The following is an 18,256-nucleotide window of genomic DNA, read 5'->3' as shown; positions in this document are numbered from 1 at the left end:
CAAACAGCCCTCGCTGCCTCGCCATCAGATTCCCACCCATTGGCAGAGAAGAAAAACATTTAAGCAGCACTTCACTGTCAAACACTGCACATGCCAAAACACGCAGCTTTCAGTTTCCTAGACACATGCCGGTAAAAGGTTAGCTGCGTTAGTACAAAGTCTTCTCTGCACGTTTCACCCAGTTGCCTTCTCACAAACTTGAGTCCTGCTCGATACGTGGGTAGAAGCCACAGCACCGCACAGCTACGTACATTTTTGTCTGGGATGTACCATCATCCCCAAACACACAAGTCCTAGCTCAGAGCCTGGTTAAGCCTGAGCAGCTCCAGCTGCAATTAATGCTGTTTCTATGAAGGCAAATGCTGTATCATTACCAGGTCATCTCCTTCAGCCGGTCCCATTTCACAGAGCCAAAGGACGACCAAACAAAGTGAAAGGAGGTTTGTAAACTTGGGAGCAAGATAGGGAACACAGTGTTGCATTTCACAATAACTTTAAATAACCCTTTATCAGCACTTACCACACAGTCACAGAGGATCAGAAGGGAGATGAAAGCAGAGAAAGTAAGGAAGTTTAGGGAATCGAGATGTCTTGACTACAGGGAAGAAGTACAGGTTTTTTCCCCAAAGCATGCTTTCTGTCATGGGGAGAGAGGAAGTTTTCAACCACACTGACCACTATTTATTTATTTACAGAAGTTAATTTTATTTTAAAATGTGGTAGTTAAGAGAATGGTTTGGTTTTCCCACCTCCACTATCAAAAAGAAAAAAAAAAGAAGTGTGAAAGAGACTGGGCAGGGAGGGGAAAAGGAGAAAAAGGTAAGGAAAAGGGACAAGAGAATCCCCCACAAAACTCCAGAGTCGGTTTCTTTAGCTTTCAGAATAATTAAAGTCCCTTTGAAATGAAAGCATGTGCTGTTTTCTTCTCTTTTTTTCCTGTGGAAAGCATCGATCTTTATTTCCACAGAGCACTTCACGTTATCAGTACTGCTTTTCCCTTGGGAATGCCCAAGCCAGGAAAGCACTGACCCAGGAACAAAGGTCTGGAGCTCAGGAGGCCCTTTTCCCATGGCACTGAGCCATCGCCTCCTCACCTCTACCTGATCTTCTGCACTGCAGATGACTCAAATACAACAGACACTCCATGGGCGAGCCAGACTTGCTAACAAACACCACAAGCCTTTGGTCAAGTGTCTCCCTGTGCCCATCCTTCTCACCTTCTTCTGCTGTGCTCTACCCTAACCTCTTGCTCTGTTTAGAGCTTGGACTCCCTTCTCCCACACCGAATCAAAAAACAAAGAGGAAAATAAAGAAAAGCCCTGTGCTCGCTCAGGCTCTTCCTGTAGAGTCACACATGGGAGGTTTGCCAACATCTGCATGTGTGCACCTCAAACAGAGCTAAACCCATTTGTCTGGGAAAGGACCGGCACCTGAGTTTGCACAACTCGCTCAGGGAGCGCTCCTGAAACCAGCTGGTTTCTCCGGGAGCTCCTGTAGCCTTTGCAGTGATGAACAACCTACGGGACTGGCGCACGCCATGCCGTTTCTTTGAATATCTTTTCCTCATTTGGCACCGAGGATAACTCACTTGCAAAGCGGGAGAATGATACCGCTCCGAAAAGGAACATTTCACAAGATATGCGATCACACAAACCCGGCGTTTCAGCACGCGTGCCAGACTCAAGTGGGGTCCAAACGTGTTTTGCAGGGCAAACAGCAGAGCTCCATCTCTGAGCACATCACCACGACTCCAGGTTCTTCCCTGGCTTTGACTCCACTTGCCATCAGCAAGATCTACCAGCACACCCAAAAATTTCATATTTCCCTACCATTCAGTTAGGAAATGATGCATGAGCTGAACCCAGAAAGACAGTGCAGGCTGTTGTGGAAGAGGGACAGCACACAAAAATCAACTCCCCTCCACCCTAGCATCCAAAGGGCCTAAAGGGCTTCAGCTACAGCTGTATCAGCTGGGGTAACTCCACTGACAAACAATCAAAGCATCTTTTTTTAGAGAGAGAATAAATTTCCTACTTTGTGCAACTCTCACTTTGTTCTGCTTCCCCTGCCGTGGGTTTGCAATCCAACGTGGGCTTGTTCCTATCTTAGACAACATCACAAGGGAAAAAATATAGGACAGACAAAGGGAGGGAATAAAACCAAGCAGGCAACAAGGCAGGGTTTGGAAAAAGCTCATACGCAAAGACCTTTTAAAAAGCAGCTCACATGCAAAGGCACTTTAAAGAGAAAGAGGCAGCAGAAAAAGGAAGTCAAATGAATACATTTCGGTTAGGATTTCTGGTGAAGGTTAATCAGACGGCAGCACCTAGAAATAGATTTTGCAAGTTCTGAGGCAAGGACAAAGTCATGAAGTGATACGTAACTGCCAGTTCTAGGAAAACAGAGGACAACCCAGTCAGAAAAGCGCAGAGATTTCTAAAATCACTGACTTACTGAAAAAGAGAAATCTTACTGCAAGGTTCTGACTTTGCCATCACATGGTTGTTGGCTTGCAAGAGCGACGGGAGGGAGCGGGGAAGCACAGGCACCAGGAAAGCCAGAAAATTATGCAACAGCTAAGCAGACCCTAATGAGGCCTTGCTCCAGAATATGGAGGTGCTATTTTAATACAGCTCCCAACTCTGAGACCAAGCTTTGCAAGAGTACTGGGAATCTAAAAGTCGTGAAATAAGCAGAACAGCTACGAGAGGTTTCATGCCTCGTTAGGGAGAGGATACACTCACAGGGGAAAAGCCTTTAGATCAAGGAAGGGTTGTTTGTTCATTTTTAAAGTTTCACAACAAAAATCCACTCACTGCTCTCTCAGAAGAGATGCTCTCGGGAAGCTCAACGCCTTCTTGGATCACTAAGGCTTCAGTTACCAATATTAGCGCCTTATACCCCAGCTCCTAAGACATCCTTGGAGGTGAAAGCAGGGGGGAAAGGCAAGACCTCCGCTCGCTTTCAGACGTACCCCGTGCAAAAGCCGGGTTGCCAGACACAAGAGACAGGAGCAGCACCGGTCACGCAGCAGCACGGACACGCAGGGGCACCATCCAGCTCTGGGGCTGCCAACCGCCCTCTTACCCTACAGAAGCTCTACCCAAAAGCGGGCACGAGTGCTAGTTTGCCTACGAGGCCTAGATGGTGCTAGTCATCAACCTGACAAGTTTACAGCAGGAAATCTGCTGTCACTTGGTTCAGAGCAGCTTCCCACCCGGCTCGCAACCCACCATAAAGCCCCCGGCTTTGCGACCCAGATGAAGGCAACGCTCCTCATAGAGATGCCACCCCCAACATCCCAGGATGCGGTGGCACTTGCTCATGCGGGAAGGCATCGCTTCACAGAGGTCCCAAAGGCGCCGCAGGATGCCCACAGAGTATTACAAGGCACAGAGGGGCCCCCAAATACCAGCTGCCTTTGCTGAAGCTGAAAGGAGCACCTTGAAGAAGATGGAGAAGTAACTCGGTTCCCATCCTCGTGATCCCTTTCACACCCAAGCTGCCAGTGATGTCGTATTTCTCAGACCTGATAAAGCCTTTTTGCACTCCGGCTTTTCAGTTCTCTGGGTTTCCTTCGCAGAGAGCAGCTCTGCCTCTGCTTTGGTGTTTGCTGATGTTCTCAAAAAGCCACAGATCTGTGCTGGTTTCAAATCTTTGTTATTTCTGAGTCTACAAATGCAAGAGACCCTGCCGTGAGGACCGGGCAATCTGCATGCTCAGGGCGGATAAGAGGGAGAGAGGAAGTTCAGCATCCTACAGCAGGCACAGGGTGGCTAATCCAGTCCACGAGTCTCCAACTCCACTCCCCCAGGAGATATTTGACTGGGGCAAGCCTGAGGCTTGTCAGCAGACAGCCATGCAGGGGAGTTCACTGCTGCAGTAAATGCTCCAGAGTTAAATACTTTGCTGAATAGGACATGCAATGCCCAGATCATACAACAGCTGTTAATATTCAAAGATACACTCAAAATTTCGTTTCAGGAAAAAGCAGAATTACCTAGTTACATGAGAACTTGACTACAAAGTGAGGAACTAGATACAGCAGGAGAAAGGCTGGGGTTTTTTTCCAGAAGGACTATGTCTCCACTGACTCAGATGGGCTTGGAGGAGGTTTCAGGTGCTTATGAAAGTTAAGCCCTAAAGCTGTGCACCAGAGGATCTCTGGTTATTACACAACATTGCCAAACTAGTTTCCACCGTGTTACCTACACAGCCCTTCTCCTACTAAAAGCACAGTTCCCCTTGTGAAGTTCCCACATCCTGAATAAAATTCCCAAATACAACTCTTAAAAACCTCACTGGTTCTCCTTCTGGCTCAACCCAACAACACTGTCACAGCTGGTAACAACAGGGCAAAGTCAGGACCCGACATGACCATTTCAATGACATCTAGAATTTCATTTCAGAGCCTGTTGTTTGTGCAAACAAGCCAAGGTCTGAAAAGAAGAGGTGAGAAGCAGACTGCAGCGTGCTCAGCACTTAGCAAGGAGCTGTGAAACTGCAGTTGGGGAGAAATTGGTGTAATTCACAGAGAAAAACCAACGTTTCCAAAAGCGAACACAGATCCGTGGATGTCGAATCGCATATCTGATTTCCCCCGCTCCCACCGCATACTTTCTAAGCCAAAAAAGGCTTTATCTGGGTGGATTTTTCAGGGAAGGAGGATAAGCCCTTTCTGGATCAAACAACAAGAAATGGCACAGCTGACCAGATACCATCACCTCCATCCTCTCCCACAGGGCTCCAGCCAAGGAATTTATCACATCAGCTGGGAACCTTCCCCCAGCAAGGCAGTTCAGACAAAACATCAGAAAGCAAATTGTTTTACCTGCACAGGCAGTGGAGAGCAGCTCCTAGGAAAGGTACATCCCTGCAAACAACCTGTCCGAAGTCCATGCTAAACACAAGCATCCAGCCAGGGGTTAGGATCACTGAGCCCTGCGGGGCAAGCGATGAACAAAAGCCAAAATTTATTAGCCTTATTCCTACACAAAGATGTTCTTCCCTGCTCCAGCCACCCTGCGAGTGGACTTGTGCCTACTTGGAAAGCTGATTATGAAGCACTAAGTCATCCAGCATGGCCAGGCCAAGTCAAGCCAGCCAGCTGTTTTAATTTAGCTCTTTTGTTCATTAAGCTTCGCTGTGCCCTTAACCCCTCTGTTCCCAGGGCAGTAGCTCAGGGGAGCTCCCCCGGAGCCTGCTCACCAGCTGACAGCAAGAAGAGGTGAGCAGGGCATCAGGTGTAAGCTATTCCATCAGCTGCAGCACAAGGTCATGATATACCCAACTCCTTTGCAAGGAAATGTCGCATTTTGTGCCTAGCCATGGCTCCAGAAGAGCTTGAACCACCTCCCATGACACATGCAAATCAACAAGGGGCTCCCGGCCCTTTTGCTTCCAGCTTCAAGCCCAAGAAGTGCTGCTGAGCCACCCGAGGGTTAACGCCTTGCTGATAGGGCTGCAAAACTTCTCCACCTGTTTCCCATTACCAGCTCCAACCTTTTGTTACTCACTACCAGGATCTGGCCCAGCTGGTGGCTAGCTGGCCAGGCACCGGAGGAAAACTCAACTGACCCTCTTTGCTCCTGCAAATGTTTGCCCATTTTCCAGCCTGTGCGGTCCCATGCCCACAAAGGCCCTTTCCTGTCCTTTCAAGGAAAATCAAGGCTCCAGTTTGCTCCCTGCCCCAAGCCAGCTTCTGCTGCTTAACCACCAGGAGAAACAGAAACTACGCCAAGAATTGCATTTACCCCAAATAAAACTGGACTCTGGAAGGGAGAATCATTAATAAAAATCCAGTTCTGATTTTACTGGGGGAAAAAAAAAGAAAAACCTAACGCTACGATCCATCTTAAGAGATATATTTCCAAAGAGGCCTTAAACCAAACTGTGTATTTGCGCTGGCCCTTATCTCATCTCAAAGGACAAGCAGGCAGCACGAGCTCCACGTGGGCTGCAGCTTGGGGATGTCAGTGCTGTCACTTACGCTGCTGAAGATGGAGGGCTCTGCACTGCGTACTGCTATATCCAGAGCCACAGCTGCAAATTTAGAAACATTGCCTGAATTTCTCTTTGTGCTCTCCCACGTCCTGCCCTGCTACAACTCCTGTCTGCTTGCATTTCATTTCTTAAAAAGCACTGCTTAGCAACCTGACAGCCTTTTCACTTTGAGCACAAGGCAACCAGTTCCTCCAATTCCCACTCTTCCAACAGGGAAACCATGGCAGGCACGCGGCCCCGTTCACTTAACGGCACCATCTGAGATGGAGCCAGGGTTATAACAACCCAGCAGCCCCAGTGACACAAGGGCAGTTTGTGTCACCTCTTGACAACTCCCGTGTATTTTCATCCATGGGAAGACAGAAGGGCCCTCATCCCTCCTGATGCCACGGATCTCACCTGTACTTCCACAACGAATGTTTCTGCTGTGGAGAAATATCCACACTGAAGCAAAGGATAGGTAATTACAGAGCCTTCAGTAAACCTTTTAAGCCATTCATCCAAAGTCCCCAGAGGGAAGCAGGTGAGACTATAATACGCATTGCACAAGAGATACGTATCTAGGGTATTTTATTTTATAAAAATATCTCCCCTCCCTTTGCGGTTTGTTTAAAAGGAATGGCAAAACAAACCAGGTAAGCTGCAAGTCACTGCTGCCAACGCTCCCAGCCCTGTCTTCCATGGTAGATCCACCCCGGGACCGGCGTGGACTCTGCGGGAGCTGCTCAGCAGATAAGCTTCTGGAGAACAGAGAAGGGCCTCGGACTAACGATGAGGCACAGCTCTTCTTGCTCCACAGTTTGGAAACGTGCAATCTCCCCAGTCGCCTTCGGCTGAGAGCCGAGGGAGGCAGGATGGGGCAGGTCCAAAAAGAACAGGGAGTGCTGTGAAAGAGTCTGGGGCGAGGGAGAAGAGCAAAGGGGGACAGATAAAAGCACGAGACGGGCATGAGTCATGTTGGCTTATGGCCTCCAAAGAGAGCCCTCAAGCAAAGAGGGTATGAAGTAAACTCCTAGTCAGGCAAAAATCCACTAAAACAAAAGGCAACCCAAAATAGGCTCTTGCATACCTGTCTCCTCTGGCTCATCGTTAAAGGTTCAGCATCACACGAACTCAGGCTGTGTTTCTTGCTGGCATCTGGTCATGCTTGGCCAGGCCAGGGCAGAGGTGGGAGCACTCACAGTGTGTTGGGAAAGCACTCGCTCCCCGAGGCCGGCCCGGATTTCCAGCTAATCGTTGCAAAAGCTGCCTTCCTTCCCCAGAGGGGAGAGCTCTCTCCAAAGAGCCAACAATAGGGCTGCAGGTCTTACACACTTCCACTTGCACACACAGGAAAGAAACCATGCTGCAAGCAGCTACTTTCTGTTCAGCCTATCCACACCTACCCACTTATGAGCTAAGGATGAAGGACTTTCAGCTGGGATCCAGAAACCAGACCTCCCAGACCTTTGGGGAAAGCTTGGATCTGAAGTCGAGCAGCGTGGCTCCAGCTATTTCTGTCGTAAACCCTGCTCTCCCGCCTGGGGATTAGGAAAGTAAGCAATGCAGGTGTTCTCCGAGAAACACGCAACCCAGGCACGCCAGCTCTTTGGAAACCTAACAGCAGATTCATTAGCTGCGGCTCATTCTGCAGCCTTGCAGCTGGGTGAGCCACAAGTCAGTTCCTTGCTACGCTGCGGCTGGAAGCTGGCCAGCGAGCCTTCCTTCGGCTGCTGGCCTGCTTGTTTTTACAATGAAGAATCCAAACACCAAGCCAGCTTTAGTAACGTTTCTCCTCTGCGGACGCATCATTTCTGCACGCTGAAGTTTCCACTTTAGAGACACTTTTGCCATTTATAGGGGCCAAAGGCATGGGGGAAGTGGACCCTTCTCATTGGTGCTCGTATAGCGACCTGCAGCACCCGGTCCTGGGCTGGACCGTGGCCCTGCAGCATCGGAACAACAAACAGCAGGAGAAAGAAGTTCATCATAGGGACCCTCAGTGTACCAGAGAACCTCCATGGTAGAAAGTGCCCTACTCCAACCGTCTCCAATCTCCACAGCAGCAGCATCTCCTTCAGGGGCAGCATAAGCATCCCTAAATATTCTAGACTAAGAATAAATTAAGTATTTTCAGCTCCCTTGCTCTTTCTTTTACTGAAGCCACACTGCGGTAGCTTCTCAACAAAGCTGGAAGAGCTCCAGTCACTGCACTGGGGAAGGAGCAGCCACCAACAAGCCACACAACAGTTTCACTAGGACAGATTGCTTTACAAGCTTGTGTTTCTTGCACAGAAGTTTGGTAATCTCCTCCAGAGATGCTTGTACCAACCCTTAGAGCAGGACACCATATCCATCCTGACCAGTCTGGCTTTTTCCTTCCCTGGAGTCATCAGTAGAAAAGGGCTGCAGGGACCAGAGAACAACCTCTTTGCTGTACAAATATGCCCTCCACAGGGCAGGGAAAAGAGTTTAGCTTATTTCCTTGCCCTTATTTTGGGTATGACCCAACACTCCACACTAAAGCCAGCTCAAGGGCAGCTTGAGACAAGCGCATGAAGTCCTACTCTGGAGGAGTGTTGGGGTAGCAGCAGAATGGCACGAGCACACCTGAGCTGAAAAGAGCCTGCAGGTGCTAAATATCAGCTTGAGACATGCTGGCAAAGCCACGTTGAAAGGGCACGCTGCCTAGCTCAAACTCCTGACGCTTATTCTTTGTTTGTACAAGCACCTAATTCCCTCCCAGATGTTTGCAAAAGCTCGGGAAGTTGGCACAGGGGCAAGGAGTTGGCCTTTAATTAACCAGAAGTCAAATACAAAAAGGACGTCAGCAACCTGTGAGCTGCACTGCTCCCCTTGACCAGAGCACACAGCTCTTCTGGGGTCCATACACATTGGTGTCTCTCCATACCACTGTTCTTTCATGCCAGTCTGCAAAAAAGGACTTTGCTGGTGCTGCGTACGTTTCTCCTGATCCCATTTCAACACGCACCATTGAGCGAGCTGAACAGATGCATTTCCCACCCCCCTCAAACTGTAGCCGCAACGTCATGCTCCCCAAGGACATCAGCGTGCCCGATACCAGTCAGCTGAAAAACCACCAGCACAGAAAAGCAGAGTTAGGGACAACACAACCACCATCTCAACCACATCGGAAAAGCTGTCCCCAACGTCTGCCTTCAGCCTCCGCAGCTGCCGCACAACACACAAACACCTGCCCCGTCCATCCACGGCTCTGCCTGGCTGCCATCGGGCCAGATGGGCTCATGCACGTGGGTTTCTGAGCAAGTCCAGCCAGAACAAATCTTCTCTGGCTGTCTCCGAAATGCTGCTGACCCAGAGCCTTGTGATGCCGGTGTGACTCGCAGCTGCAGCAGCCCAGGGGATGCCCCACGGTGGGGATGGAGAGCTGTAAGCCAGTTCTTGCCTGTCACGCTGCAGCAGGCAGGTGACACCTACAAGCTGTGCAAAGGGATCTTTTGTAAAGCTGTCCCCTACCCCAGCCCCCACTCCCTTACATACAGACGCTCACCCGGAATTAACTTAGGTTTCCATCACCTATATTTGAGAGAGGGACAGTACTACCAGAAACAGGCTGTGAATGAATCCAGGTCATCCCTGAATAGAGGTATAATGCTGGATCTCCTATAATTCCTTAGAGTCATTTCCCCCTTTTCATTAGTGTAGTGTTTTTTGCATTGTTTGCCTGGCTTCAGGGCCTCCTGGACTCAGCCTCGCAAGGATGAGCAGCGAGACTTAATTTCTGCTGCTGCCCTGAAGTGTCCGCTGGCTGTAAGGCTGGCCCCGGTGGATCTTCACGTGTTTGGCTAAATGGTCACTGCGGGCAAACTTCTTCTCGCAGGCGGCACACTGGTACGGCTTGACACCAGAGTGGGAGCGCTTGTGACGGGAGAGCTCATCCGACCGGGAAAACCTGCAGGAGAAGGGAAGCATGGTGGATCCAGCCTTCGCTGCTAGACAGGACAGGGAACATGAGGACCCCAGCACGTGGGAGGCTGAGGTCTGTCTCTGCCCCAGCCTCTTGGGGTGACCCTAGGCAGGTCGCTTCTGCTCTGCTCCGTCCAATCTCCCAGTGAGGCACAGGTACCCCAGGCTCCTGCTGGAGGAATGGAAAGGAATAAACCCCTCCAAGGGGTGATTTAGAGATAGGAAAGAGAAAAAGAATTCACCCACCCACTGAGATCTTAATTTCTTTCCACTGCTCTTAAAGAACACTGTCCACCTACTTCCTTCATTTGTTTTCCACTTGCTGAAACCTTTTTGGGGCTGACAGCCCCTAGGCCAGATGGTGAGAGAAATTGCTTTTCGGGGCATCAGCCTGAGCTGGCAGTGACTGAAGGACACAGTTCAGGAGCCAGGGTGGAAAGGCTTTACAATAACTCCCACATCTAGCCAAGAAGAGCATCACTGTTGAGAGGAGGTTTGTTTTTCCCGAGAGAGCATGGGTTCTCCCTGCAAACTCTGAGCATCCCCTTGTTTCTCAGAATGGCAGCGAATTTTCACTGTCAGCCTGGGCTGGACTGCGAGCTGGGGAGAGAGAAGCTGCCTGTGAGCTGATTTAAATACCAAGCACAAGGGAGGAAAAGAAATGCACCCGGCCTGGAGCACAGCAGCAGAGGTTTCCATGCCGAAGCAAGTTGGCTGCTGTTCTGAGGATGCAGTAACAAGGACCACAGGAATACCCAGTGTTCTGACTGCTTGTCTGTGCAATTTGCACATCTGGAGCAGATCAGCTGAACAGCCTGGAAAGTCCCTTTAACCACGTGCATGTCCCACTTAATTCTCCTGCACCCTTTCTTCCACCTGGCACACACAGATCCAGACCTGGGGGCACCTGCAGCAAGTTGGTCCGCAGGTGTTTTACGAGTGCCACCTCAAAGATCTCAACAAGGCCTGGGAGCTGGTGTGACTTCAGTATGCTTTGCATGTCCGAGTGTCAGGGGAGTGCTGGAGAAGAGGACTGGACAGGATTTACTCCTGTTCTGCCTCCAAGGAGCCAACACAGATGGCAGGAGTATTAGGACGGAAGGGTTTTTCCATCTGGCTGAAACATGCCCACGCAAAGAAGCACAAAGCAGGGAGCTTCAGATGTAACCCCAGACTCCCAGCGACAGGATTTCAAGCTCGCACCTGGTACAGTAAATACTGTGGCTGCTCACAAAAGGCTCTGCAAAAACAAAATGTGTCCCAAGGCCATCCTCAGGTCTTCTGTGCAAACCACTGACTTCTTTTCCAGCTTTATTGCAAGAAGCGAGTTCCAAGGTCTCAGCTCCTCATAGAAAGCAGGGCCAGGAGAAAAGACATATATATTTGCAGTTAGGGCCACATCTAGAAAAGAGAGCATGGCCCAGAGAACCCCAGCCGAGTACATCACTCGATAGTATAACTGCTCCCATGGAGGGGGAGGGCAGGGAAGCAAGTGAAGCAGAACACAGCAGTTCGGTGGACAGCCTGCAGGATGCTATCGTACAGGCTAGCACCATCCCCTTCCTCCTTCCCAGAGGGAAAAGTGATGCTTGTGTGGTTGCCATTGTCCTGTTCCTCAGTCCTCATGGTCTGAGCATCAGGTGCAGGAGGGTTTAGCAGTACCGGTTGGTACTACAAAAGGAGCCAATGCCTATAGACCTGTACTGCGGTTCTAGGTGAAGTGGAGGGACACAGACAACTGCTGATGGCAAAGGGACAGCAGCTCGGCAAGAGGGAGTCCCGAAATTCAGATCTATTCTCATACCTTCCCGAGTTTCACCACTCTGAGACAGAAGCCATAACACACCATCCGGGGAAACAAGGCAGCGAATGTATGCCAAAGCATTGCATAAGAAACGAGGAAAGCTCAGTGCTGCCAGCACCAGTTTTCTTTGTGATACGCTTTGAGATCTGCTGATGAAAAGCGCTATGCAAGACCTGAGGACTATCAGCCCTCCTTGCCAAAGGCTGTACTGAGCATCCTGCCCCCCAGGACAGGTACACGGTACCAGGAAGAGAACACCACAGCAGAAAAATAATCAGAGAAGTGCAGCAAGATTAAAAAGCAGGGTTAATTTAGGGAACACAGATGAAAGAAAATGACAACCATCATCATGCGCAGAGCAAACAAAAGTAAATGCAACACGGAGATACGCTACAGGCCCACAGGTGTCTGAAGGATACAAGCAGCCAGGGCAGGCAGACAGCAAGAGAAAGCAAAGGGTTGCTAAACGTTAAACACAGAACTATGCACTGGCTCCTGAGGAAGCAGTGGGACTCCTATTTCCTGGGACAAGTATTAATGGGAAAAGCCATTTTTGTAGCCCAACTGCAGAAATGATCCTGAACTAGACAGAGAAAGCTTGTAAAATTACAACATCACTTGGAAAAGCTGTATTGCCAGAGGGTGTTTAGGCATCCAGTTCAAGGGGGATTTGGGGTGTTTGGGAGAGTGTCAGCTATGCTTCCCCAGCTGGAGGTTTCAGCACTTTTGGACTGAGTGAAAACTACCCAAAGCGCTCAACAAACTTTATTCCTCCAGGCCTCCTTCCAGCTCTCACCTATAATTCACTCAGGAAAGAAAACTTGTGATTTTATCCCGGATTTTCACCAGCCAAGAGCTCTCCCGCATCTTGGCAAGCAACGGCAGGCCTTTGGTGCAGACACCCGTTTGCACAGAGTCCCGCGGCTCCCACTTACCGCCAGCCACAGTTGGGCCAAGCACAAGTGTAGGGTTTCTCGCCGGTGTGCCGACGAAAGTGAGCCTTCAGGTGGGAACTCTTGGTGTACATCTTGCCGCAGCCCGGGTGCGAGCACTTATGGATGCGGACGAGAGAAGGGGGGGCTTTCTGATACTTGGGGTTTGCCTCCACCTCTTGCACATCCCCCGGCACCCCCGGCCTCATGGTGACTGGCAGGGGGGCAATTTTGACGTACTTTTGGTCCATGGTGGTCACAGGGGGCTGGACCTGAGGGAGGAGGGACAAGTTTTGGCCCTGCAAGTTGATAACCAGCTGGGCCACCCTGACACCACCGGTAGCACTCTGTGCTAGCGGGCTGCCGCTGTCCATCTGGAGAGGCTGGATTTGGAGGACAACAGGAATGCTCCCAGCGGCTACTGCCTGGTCACTACCATCAGCTGTCCCTCCAGGCTGAGCAGCATTTGAGACATCATCTTCTTGAACCACACTGGAGACAGGCTGTCCCCCAGAGCTACCTAAGCTGATCTCAGATTTGAACTCGACTTTCCCTCCAACCGGGTGAAGCTCACTTTCTTCGTCTTTGAGGAACTCGGCCTTCTCCCTTAGGAACTCCTCAATCTCCTCCAGGGTTGGAGTGAAGTCCTGGGAGAGGCTGCTGCAGAAGTCAGGCAGCCTGAGGTAAGCCTCGCAAATTTGGGGTTTCGTGTCTTCCCCCTTTGCACCGGCCACGGGGAGGAGGGTGCCTTCAGCGTGGCTTGTGCTGCCTGCAAGGAGATGGCCAGAGTCTTCTGGGTGGCCGGACGTCCTCCCGCTGCCGTGTCCCGGCAGAAGGGATGGTGGCATGCTGCGTTGCAGAGCGCTCGCAAAGCTTTCGAGGAGGGAAGAGCTGGTCAAGGAAGGTAGCAGCTCCTGGCAACTCACAGAGACCATTTGTTGACTCACGTCCTCTACCCACACAAAGCTCTTGGCTCGGCTGGATCACAAGCCTCTGTAAGAGCTCAGCTGGGGCTCTGGAGGCTGGGGAAGTCTTGGTTCATCTGCAAGGGAACACCACCAAGGTTATTTCCAAATTAAAAAACACACAAGAAAACCTCAACCTTTGAATAAAATGGACTGTGCATTAGAAAGAAAACATCAAAACTAGTCAGTGGCCTTTGTTTTTACAGAGTCTGTTGCTCAAAAACCACGTGCTAACCATTTTCCTATGCAGGATGCCAATAGGCTGCAAAGAGCTAGATTCCCCCCAGAAGCAAACTTCTCTGGGGAGTTTATTAAGGTAAAAATACACAATGAAACACTTCATCCCTCTTCCCACTACGCCAGAGGGCAGGTATGGGCTGCTAGATGGCAGAGAGGATGACTTGTGGCTTACAACTAGGAGTTAATTGAGATCCAAGAGAGGGTGCTGGTTTCTCCACACTGCAGATGTTGGTACAACCACAACCTGACGCAGACCTATCACGGCTGGAGTAAAGCTAACTAGTTTGGCAACAGATAACAAGACAGCTATGAGAGCGCCTGCTGCCAGACTGCTTGGGGCTCTGGTGAGCATTCACCAGCAACCACGCTGCTGTGGTTACACTGGCTATCGGTGCCTGAACAAGTGAGTTTAAAACCAGTTCAGGCAGGTCTGCCCCAGCTCAGTCACACCTCCAGAAAGCATCGCAGACAGTCTGGGGTCAGCCCACAGGGCCCTTGAGGACACCAACACCATGTTTCAAAACAGGTGAGGAAGATCACAATATCTCCAGGTTAGACCTGTGTGGTGTCCAGAAGGTGACTGCTCTCCCACGACTCAATACATCAAACCCCACAGGCCCTGCTGTGTGGCTCGTGGGGTTGTGAGCACAGTGCCTGAGCAGCCACACACTGTCCCTGCCCCTGCGAAAGGGCAGCCTCAAGGCTGCATCGTCCTCCTGCAACACCTAAACCACCCAAGAAGGCAGGATCTTTTTACTGTTTACATTTAATGCAGCAAGTGAGTTTCCAAGATAAAGAAAACCTATGCCAAAGTCCCCTATGAACCTTTTCCAGAATAAGTGAGTAAGTCCATGAGATTTCTGCAGAGCTGCAAACCAGTCAATCCAGTCCTTGTTATCATTGCTTCCTGAGAGCTTGGAAAGGGAATTTTTGAGAAGCAGTCTGGATGTGATATCAAGGCTCTTCCCCTTGAGAAGAAATAATCCCCACATTGTTCAAAACCTGCGAAGAGCAAGATGCCACATTGCTCAGGGCCATTTGCAGTGCTGCCCACAGTCTGTCTCCAGCACAACTCCGCATCAACAAGTCATGATGAGCAGAGACCATCACTGCTCACACATGAGGTAAGAAAGGTGTTTGGGCCAATCTCAACCTTCAGGCTTCAAGTTTTCATCACAACACAAATTCATGCTCTGAACCATCACCTTCAAGGCAGCACCCAGTTCCACTCCTTCCTCCACAGCAATTTTATGATCTCTTTCTGATCTCCGCTTCTCTGACTCTTGTCTCCTCTTTCTACAAGCTTCAGAGGCTAGAAAAGCCTTCCCCCTCTGGCTACAAAACACTCCTGTTTACCTCTTCCAGAAAGTCTTAAAACCTGATTTTCCAACAAGGTCTCCTTGCAGAGCAGCTCAGGAAGTCTCCATCCCTTCAGTGTGCCCCCAGGACAACTGAATTAAACTATAAACTCTTTAGCTCAGGAGCCTCATTTAGTACATATCTTGCAAATTCAGAGTGAACAGTTCTGTTGAACTAACAACACGAAGAAAAGCACAACCAGAGGGCAGGAAGGTCTGGTGGTTAAGCTGCTGGCTTGGGACTAAGGAGATCCGAGCAGGTCTCCTGCTCTGCTGCAGATTTCTCATGCAACCTTGGGGTAGTTGCTGGAGTGCTCTGGTCCTCAGTTTCCCATCTAAGTGGGGGCAATAGTAACGTTCTACCTTGCAGAGCGGTGCTAAGGGGAAATGTGTAACCTGGTGGCATGCTCCATTACTAACAGACTTTGTAGATACCTGTCACAGATGTCAGTGCCTCGTCAATCCAAGGCATTGTTGCAAAATGCACGTCAACAGTCCTGTCATCCCAGATAAGCTACTGCAAGAAAATGGAGACCTGCCTTTGGCCTTCAGTGAAGCATGCTGAAAGACAAGGTCAATGTCGTTTTCAAGCTTCACTTTGCATTTCTATTCCTATAGTTTTTCAATTCCCTAAGAGCACTCGATTACTGCATGAAATCAGCAGATGTGCAGTTTGAGCACATAGAGAGAAAGTAATTTGCCCAAGGTCAGCCAACAAGCAGGAGCTGGGAACTCAGCCGAGGGTTATGACTCTCCTCTTGTGACTGAACAACACGAACAAACACCTGTAACCTCTTCAGAGCCGTGAATTACATTCACGGCGCCCGTGCAAAAAACCTGGACGCGCGAAGCCTTTCAGGACAACTCCAACATGCTAAATAAGCCAGACACAGCCAGCGCCACGTGTAACAGATCCCTCAGCGATAAAGGGGGGTGCCCCACGCTTCGACCCGGCCAAGGACAAGCCAGCCTGGTTCTCCCCAAACCCCACCGCGGGGAGCGGAGCCAGGAACAGGCTGGAAACCCCCGGGGCCGAGGAGACCGAGTCTGGCCCGGTGGTTCCCTTCATCCCCCCTCGGGTCGGGGTGAGGAGCAGGGGAGGGGGAGAAAAAAAAAATTTTAAAAATTAAAAAAAAGAAAACCCGCCCCAGGCCGACCTTGCCCCCGCCGAGCCGCCCCTCCGCCGCTGCGGGCAGCCTCCCGGGGAGAGCTGCCCCCCCCCCCCCCCGCCGCCGAGCCCCCCGCTCCCCCTTACCCGGCTCCGGTCCATACCGGCACGGCGGCTCCCGCAGCGCGGGGGCGGCTCCCGGCCCGCCCCGCCCCGCCGAGGGCTCGGCTCCGGTAGCCGGTCCCATTGGCGGCCGGTGCCCGGCCCCGCACCGGGCTGAGCCGGTTGCCCCGGTGGTGGGGCGGCCCCGATCAACCCCCGGACCGGGGGGGGGAGGACAAGACGGGCCGCCCGGATTCGGGTTGTCCCGGGTCTGCTGCCTCGTCCCGACTGCTGGGGCCGGTCCTTGAGGAGATGCCTCGGACCCCGCTGCAGTTCGCCGTTGTTTCCTCTCCCCTGATAATTTACGCTGGGAACGGTCCGGATTTCTCCAACATTTCGGGGAAAAAAAAAAAAAGTCGAGTCCTAGCAGGTAGCAGCAGCTGGCACCCGTTCGGATACAGGTTCTCGTTTCAGGAGGAATAGTTTTGGCAGGGCCATAGCGTTCAGATGCTGCTGCTGCGGTAAGGAGGTGCATGAGGTCTTCTGCCCTCACGGTGGCTTTGCAGGCAGCTTGTGGCTTCCAGAGAGAGTCCTGGCAAGGATGAGCTTGAGGGTGGCCTTGGGGCTGCCTTTGACAGCAGAGGCTGCGCCCCACCGAACCCCGCAGAGGAGCGGACTCGCAGGCCGCCCGGGAGCGATCCTCTGCCAGCAACAGTGGATTTCCAGGCTCATGGTGGTCACTCTAAAATGCCTGGTGTTCCTTACAGCATCACACGCACCCTGTGACGGAAAAAAGCATGAGAGTAACAAAAATGACAGTGTGCTGCCCCGTGCACAGCGCAAACATGCTGATCGGAGAGAGGAGTCCTGTTTGCCTCTGCTCTCTCGAACCACCTATAGGGTTTGATGGTGACAGTGGTTTGGGGTTAAATACTTCCAAGCAGAAGGACAATTTTGAGGCAGGCAGTGCCCCTATAGGAAAAGAGAGTTTCTCTTAGCTACCACAGCTAGCCCCATCAACCCAAGGAGGTGAGTGCAGAATTTCCCTGCTTTGTAAGCAGCATGAGATTTTCAGCTCAAGTGAGTGCAGAGTTTCCCTGCTTTGTAAGCAGCATGAGATTCTGAGCCTGAACAAAAAGTCCCAGACCAGAGTAAGGCCTCACATTTGAAAAACCAAACAAAAAAAAAAACCCAAAACCCAACAGTGAAGAGGCTTCATCATTTGGAAAGGGCAACCCATAGCTATTCCCCCGACTCGCTGCTGTGCCCCTGGGTGTCACTTACCCTGTGTCTCAGCTTCACAGTGTTTAACCTAAGTGCTGACAATACTTAAAATTCCTTGCACGGACAGGGAGAGTCTTAGCTCTTCAAAATCCTCGGGTACTACCTACTGTGATACTGCGGGGTTCGAACACGAATGGCTTCGATTTACACCACGTCGCAAAATCACCGGGGATAACAAGAGGGAGCAGTTCTTCCTCGAGGTTCGTACAGCACCTAGCGGGGTAAGCGGGATGTTCACGCCAGGGATCCACAAGGAACAACGTTAAAAGCGAGCCGCAGGTAACAGCAGGCGGCTCTGCACCTCGCTCTCCGCCTCCTCCCTGCAGACGAGGGTCGGACACAGAGCCAGCCCCTTCCCCGGGCGACCGGCGCTCCGAGATCCCACCCTCGGCACCCGGTTTGGTGTCCGCAGGGTGCAGGACCGCGGCCCGATGCTCGGTACCGGACCCAGAGCGGCCCCGGCCGGAGGGAGCGCTGCGGATGGGAAGACCCCGCCCCGCCCGCGGCCCCACCCATGGCCCCGCCCGAGGCCC

At 51.3% G+C, this 18,256-nt stretch overlaps 1 protein-coding gene across 2 annotated transcripts; it reads right to left on the bottom strand.

The window, feature by feature from the left end:
• Nucleotides 1-9,523: 9,523 nt before the first annotated feature.
• On the bottom strand, nucleotides 9,524-17,164 carry LOC142043776 (Krueppel-like factor 15). Of its 2 annotated transcripts, XM_075055340.1 has the most exons (4): nucleotides 16,485-16,506; nucleotides 15,665-15,746; nucleotides 12,670-13,708; nucleotides 9,524-9,916 (listed from the first exon to the last, which is right to left on the bottom strand). In XM_075055340.1, exons 3-4 carry the CDS (start codon nucleotides 13,599-13,601, stop codon nucleotides 9,739-9,741), a joined length of 1,110 nt encoding a protein of 369 aa, XP_074911441.1. In that variant the 5' UTR covers nucleotides 13,602-13,708; nucleotides 15,665-15,746; nucleotides 16,485-16,506; the 3' UTR covers nucleotides 9,524-9,738. The 2 variants fall into 2 exon arrangements, with proteins under 2 accessions (XP_074911441.1, XP_074911440.1); XM_075055339.1 differs by lacking the exon at nucleotides 15,665-15,746 and having other exon boundaries at nucleotides 9,525-9,916; nucleotides 16,485-17,164.
• Nucleotides 17,165-18,256: the final 1,092 nt, after the last annotated feature.

This window comes from Buteo buteo, chromosome 23 (genome assembly GCF_964188355.1).
Source record: "Buteo buteo chromosome 23, bButBut1.hap1.1, whole genome shotgun sequence".
Classification (NCBI taxonomy): Eukaryota; Metazoa; Chordata; class Aves; order Accipitriformes; family Accipitridae; genus Buteo; species Buteo buteo.
This window is presented reverse-complemented; position numbering and strand designations above follow the sequence as displayed.

What these genes read in the sequence shown, in the direction of transcription:
- LOC142043776 (XM_075055339.1), bottom strand. Translation starts at nt 13,601, where the DNA reads ATGGTCTCTGTGAGTTGCCAGGAGCTGCTACCTTCCTTGACCAGCTCT. An exon ending in TGGCCCAACTGTGGCTGGCG is followed by an intron (nt 9,917 to 12,669) that starts GTAAGTGGGAGC and finishes CTTCTCCTGCAG; the next exon opens with GTTTTCCCGGTCGGATGAGC.